Genomic DNA, 5410 nt, shown 5'->3' with positions numbered 1-5410 from the left:
GTCGGTAGCGGGTCGCGGTGAGTCCCTCTCTGCTTTATGGAGACAGAGACGTATGCAGCAGAAAGACGATACATTTCCTTCCCTTCACAAGTCAGTGGCGCATGTGCTTGGAAAGAAAGGAAACGAATCGTTTTTTTCTCTGAAAAACAAAAAAAAAATTAGTCGCTTATGTGGTTGAAATAACTAAATGAAAATTAAATATACAAATCTGAACCACAATCTGATTGTACTACATTTCCTATGTAAATTAGAATATCCTACACCTTGGCGTATTCTGCACGTAAAAAACCCCTTTGGGACGCTTGTGTCCAGAATTGATAAATGTACACTTTGAACGTTACAAAGGCATTTGATTACAGAAGCACCTCCAACTATGTCATTCTGTCAGCTCAGACCGAGGCAGGGCACGAACAAGCTGGGTTTGGCGATGGCGATGAAACACTTAACGGCAAGCATTTTTATTATCCTCTGTCTATGTACAAGTATACGCTTCGCAGCAGCTGACCCAAAGACTTCTACCGTTTGGAGCAATTGCGGCAATTATGCATATACAAAGGGGAGCGCGTTTCAGGTTAATCTAAACAAGGTTTTGGATTCACTGGTGAACAATGTTTATGCCAGCGGATTCAATACCTCTAGTATTGTTGCTCAGGGGTCAAACAGCAATAGTACTGTTTACGGGCTTGTCCAGTGCAGGGGAGATTTAGATTCTTCCGATTGCACACAGTGCGCATCCACGGCTAAAGCAAATCTTGTTAAGGTTTGTCAAACACTTCTGGATTGATTCAACTAGAGGGCTGCTTCTTGCGTTACAACGGTATGGAGAGTACGATGGATGAGCAAATAAAGATTCTCTGCAATAGTGGGAACAGCAGTCAGCCACAGCAGTTTACAACTGCCGTGAGAGCCCTGCTCTCAAATAGTACCGCTAATGCTCAACAGAGCTCCAAATTTTTCGCCATAGATACAGTCGCTGCGCCTGGTAATATATCGCAGACTATATACAGCTTAGCAGAGTGTTGGAGAGATCTGTCCCGGACAGGCTGCGGATCCTGCCTGACTTTTGCGTTTGAAAATATATTTGCATGCCAAAGTGGAGCTCTTGGGGCACAATTCGGATCTCAGAACTGCTACTTGCGTTACGAGGTCTACGAATTTTTCAACGCTACCGTTCTATCGCCGCCACCATCGCTGCCAAGAGGGGAAAGTCCTCCCGTGTCCTCTGGTAATTTTGTTTTGTAGAGGAATACACGGGTTTTGTAGGATTTCATTTGTTTCTGCTTAACTAAAACATAGATTACTGGTTACTGACAGTTTTTGTGTAAATATGCAGCAGGCAAGAAACCTAGCGTCTTGGGTGTAAGTCTGGGTGTAGTAGCCGCTACGATTGTATTAATTGCAGTCATAATTCTTTGGAAGTGGAATATTTGCTCTCTTCTGAAACGTCCGGAGGAGATTTATCGAACCGGAGGTCCTGAAATTGCAGCTAACTTATTCATTGTTAAGGATCTAAGACGCTTCTGATTACGTTGTCTGCAACATAAATAAACACCTTGTAATTCTTTTCGCAGGTGGGGAAGAGAATTCTATCCTAGGGCCGAGCATAGCCAATCCAGAGCTCATTTTCAAGTACGACATTCTGAGAGAGGCTACCTCCAATTTCAATGTACCGAACAAACTTGGAGACGGAGGTTTTGGATCCATCTATAAGGTGAGAGCTTAATATCTCTTTCAATTAAACAAATTAGATATTCGGAAATAGCAGCACCTACTAAAATTCGAGAAAAAAAAGGAAGAGATTTTGACGTTTGTCGATCTTCAGGGGGTTCTCCCAGATGGCAGGGTGGTTGCAGTTAAACGGCTCTATATGGGTACAAGACATGCAGGTGCTGAATTTCTGAATGAAGCGAATCTCATCAGTCGTGTTCAACACAGGAATCTAGTGAAATTGTTTGGTTGCGCAGTTGAAGGCCCAGAAAGGCTACTAGTGTACGAATACTTCGAGAACAGTAGCCTTGACAAGTTTCTATTCGGTATTTACTCGTTCTTAGCCCCTGGATGGTTTTTGGATTCCTTTATTTTATATTAATCTTCGGGTAATATATTTATGATCTATGACGCGTTGCAGATGCAACAAAACGTCATTTGCTTGATTGGAAAGAGAGATACGAAATCATAGTTGGAACTGCACGTGGTCTGGCCTATCTTCACGAGGAATCTCAGATTCGGGTCATCCACAGAGACATTAAAGCCAGCAATATTTTACTCGATGATAAACATAAACCCAAAATAGCAGACTTTGGGTTGGCCAGATTCTTTGCAGAAGATCAGAGCCATGTCAGCACTAGAGTTGCAGGAACATTGTAAGAATATGAAAATTTGAAGAATGGAAATTCATCTAAATTTTGCCCCTTTTAATGAGATTTAATATGTAAATTGCAAAATGTGTGTAATTTTATTATATTTATCTTTTAATGAGATTTAATATGTAAATTGCAAAATGTTTGTAATTTTATTATATTTATTTTTAGGTTATTTTTAATATAAAATAATTTTATATGAATAATTTTTAGAAAAAAATGAAATTGATTAATTTTTTTGGAAAAATTATGGAAAAATAATTTATTTGGTCTTTAAAATTTTCTTAGTTTTTAACTAATTGTTTTAATAAAAGAGGAGACATAAATTAGCCAGAGAAAATAGTGGAAATTCTGGTATGATTTTCTTCAAATTCTAGCAGAAATTTTGGGAAATTTTATGTTCAACTTTCAGGATTTTGGATGCCCAGAGATCTCTGGTTGTCTTGAATCCATTTCCACTCTAAAAAGCAATTCCGACACTCTTCTAATCAGTTTTTTTGAGAAAAAATTCTATAGATTCAAACTGAAAGCAACTTTCCAGGTAAATGTGGGGGGCAAGGAGACAAAGCCATTGATTAATTACATGAAACAAAACTGACATATCCAAATACTGGTAGTCTAACCAGAGTTTTTTGCCTTGAAAGTCATGAAAATTTATTTTGAGTAATGATGGTAGGGATTTTTGTAAATCCAAATTAAAGTTGTTAAACTTTAAGATTTTAAGTGCCTTAGATGTTTTTAATGGTGCTGAATCCATTTCGACGATAAAAAAACATTCAAAATTTACCTTAATAAACTAATCCTATCTAAATATACATCATATTATTTTGAAGTGGATCAGTTATGGAAATTTGATTGCGTACGACACTGTGCAGAGGTTACATGGCCCCTGAATACGCCTTACGCGGACAGCTGACAGAGAAAGCCGATGTATTCAGCTTTGGAGTGCTTCTACTTGAGACTATCAGCGGAAGAAAGAATCAGAGTTCGTCTGAAGACATGGAGTTTCTCATCGAAGGAGTATGGTTTATGTTGATGTCATCTTTTGAGTCTCAATTTTTTCTCAATTCTTCATAGTATGGCATCCCTTGCTAACTAAAGTTTTTATGTTTTTGTTGATATTGACGAAGCAGACATGGAGACTCAATTTTCTCAATTCTTTATAGTATGGCATCCCTCGCTAACTAAAGTTTTTATGTTTTTGTTGATATTGACGAAGCAGACATGGAGACTATATACAACTGATAGAGCTTTAGAAATTATCGATCCCACATTGGAGGGCAGTTATTCCTCGGAGAAAGGGATTAGAGTGATTAAAATTGGCCTTCTGTGCACGCAAGCAGCTGCTGCGTTGCGGCCTTCGATGTTCCGGGTGGTGGCGATGCTGACAAGTGAGACCGAACATCTTCGTTCGCCCACACAGCCTGCTTTCGTAGATCTGGATAACGCCGGCGGCCCTCACAAATTGAAACGTGGTAAAGTTAGTGATGTAGCTGCCGATCCTACATCCGGCACTCTGGAGCCGAGGTGAAAATCCGACAGTGCCGAGGTGAAAATCCGACACTGTCTCTGGCATTATGGTATCTTGTCATACAGCATTATCTTCTCTGTCTGGTTTTTCGGTGGGGAGGTTGTTGATATTTGTGTATGGTCTTCAGAGAATGGGCTCAGCGAATTTAGGCTTTCAATCTTGAAAAGTGGTCATCGAGGAAGATATTTTGATTGAAAGCACCGCCTTATCATGGGCAATAACTGTTTTTGTTTTATAGAAAAATAGTTGATATCAATGTTATTGTAAAAATATAAAATGGTGAGGTATGGTTTTTATTTTTCACATTTAAAAAAATCATATTTTATTTATATGAATATTAGTTATAAAATTTTCATGGTCATGTTTGCTATTAATCTCAATGGAAAATTACATTGAATACAGAATAAGTGAGTCTCTTAGAAAACAAATGTGATTTTTTAAAAAAGGTTTCTAACTATTATATCTTTATTGGTTAAAAGGTTGATATTATAATAATTATTTTAAAATAGGGATATATTTAAAATATATTTGGTTATTTTTATTGGTTAAAAGGTTGATATTATAATAATTATTTTAAAATAGGGATATATTTAAAATATATTAAGATAAAATATTTAATGTTTTTAATTTTTTTAATGTTATAATATATATCTACAAATATGGAAACAAGGGTAAATAAAAAAGAATTATTATAATGGAGTGAAATTTTTAATTTTCATGTAAATGGGCATAGTTATGTAAGACCTGGTAAGGCATGTGTAACCCTGAGTAATTACCAGTAAATTTTGGGTTAGACCTAGGTAATAGGGGGATGTCGAGTTAACAAATCCTTGGTAAAAACTTTGAAGGGGGTAAAGGCTAGAGTGAGCGGAATTGTCTCACTTAGCAGGGTTTTAGTTGATTTATTTAAGGAACCCCAAGTCAAGTTTAAGGGGGGAATTCTTAGGTAAAATTGACTCGCGGTTTGAATCAAGATTGACCTAATTAAATAGTAGTGGTTTTGGGCACATGGTATAGTGTACCCATAGTATTATGGTCTGTGGTATTGCATGTATTGGAGCCTATAAAACGCTGGGAATACTTCATTATAATGTAGGCCTGGAGGTGAGTGGTGAAGGCTCAGTTGGCCGGATTGGCCAAGGTTTTGACCAATGCTAATGAGATCTCATTGGGTTGGGTTTGTCTCCAGATTTGGTGTTTTCATAGATAAGTATAATGTGGATAATTTATGTGTATTGTTGCTCGTTATTTTATTATTCCTCTCTATCTTGGTAATAATTTATCTCTCTGTCGTAATTTTCTTAACAAGTCCTCCTTCTTGGTATCCTCTAGTTTCTTCTCTTCGCTTATCAATTCTACCCACACTCACTGTGGAACTTCCTTTAGTAACTTCTACCTAACATCTACTATTGGAAGTTGTCCTCTTTCTGGTCCTTTGCAATATGACCTTCTTCCTAGTGTTCATGCTCCTTAATTTTCAAATCTATTAGGCTTCTTATTCTTTGATTACTCAATTCCT

At 37.2% G+C, this 5410-nt stretch overlaps 4 protein-coding genes across 4 annotated transcripts; all 4 read left to right on the top strand.

Moving 5' to 3' along the window:
- Positions 1–316: 316 nt before the first annotated feature.
- Positions 317–785, top strand: LOC149237093 (plasmodesmata-located protein 7-like). The gene has a single exon (XM_089366746.1). It carries the CDS (start codon positions 374–376, stop codon positions 782–784), a length of 411 nt encoding a protein of 136 aa, XP_089222872.1. The 5' UTR covers positions 317–373; the 3' UTR covers position 785.
- LOC149237092 (cysteine-rich receptor-like protein kinase 25) lies at positions 785–2027 on the top strand. Its single transcript, XM_089366745.1, has 3 exons — positions 785–1471; positions 1572–1711; positions 1823–2027. Exon 1 carries the CDS (start codon positions 820–822, stop codon positions 1240–1242), a length of 423 nt encoding a protein of 140 aa, XP_089222871.1. The 5' UTR covers positions 785–819; the 3' UTR covers positions 1243–1471; positions 1572–1711; positions 1823–2027.
- On the top strand, positions 1328–3437 carry LOC149237091 (cysteine-rich receptor-like protein kinase 2). Its single transcript, XM_089369142.1, has 6 exons — positions 1328–1336; positions 1420–1471; positions 1572–1711; positions 1823–2033; positions 2129–2363; positions 3236–3437. Exons 1-6 carry the CDS (start codon positions 1328–1330, stop codon positions 3435–3437), a joined length of 849 nt encoding a protein of 282 aa, XP_089225268.1.
- A 58-nt stretch (positions 3438–3495) lies between these two features.
- Positions 3496–3891, top strand: LOC149237090 (cysteine-rich receptor-like protein kinase 42). The gene has a single exon (XM_089366747.1). The coding sequence runs from the start codon at positions 3496–3498 to the stop codon at positions 3889–3891; it is 396 nt and encodes a 131-aa protein (XP_089222873.1).
- The last annotated feature ends 1519 nt before the right edge of the window (positions 3892–5410 follow it).

This window comes from Pinus tabuliformis, chromosome 8 (genome assembly GCF_031772625.1).
Source record: "Pinus tabuliformis cultivar Carrire ecotype Pingquan chromosome 8, CPIR1, whole genome shotgun sequence".
In the NCBI taxonomy this organism is placed as follows: domain Eukaryota; kingdom Viridiplantae; phylum Streptophyta; class Pinopsida; order Pinales; family Pinaceae; genus Pinus; species Pinus tabuliformis.
The sequence above is the reverse complement of the archived record's forward strand: the minus strand, read 5'-3'. Positions and strand labels throughout refer to the sequence as shown.

Coding starts and splice junctions, on each gene's coding strand:
- LOC149237093 (XM_089366746.1), top strand. CDS start 374: ATGTCATTCTGTCAGCTCAGACCGAGGCAGGGCACGAACAAGCTGGGT.
- LOC149237092 (XM_089366745.1), top strand. CDS start 820: ATGGAGAGTACGATGGATGAGCAAATAAAGATTCTCTGCAATAGTGGG.
- LOC149237091 (XM_089369142.1), top strand. Junction 1,712..1,822: donor GTTTTGGATCCATCTATAAG/GTGAGAGCTTAA, acceptor GTCGATCTTCAG/GGGGTTCTCCCAGATGGCAG. Junction 2,034..2,128: donor CCTTGACAAGTTTCTATTCG/GTATTTACTCGT, acceptor GACGCGTTGCAG/ATGCAACAAAACGTCATTTG.
- LOC149237090 (XM_089366747.1), top strand. CDS start 3,496: ATGGAGACTCAATTTTCTCAATTCTTTATAGTATGGCATCCCTCGCTA.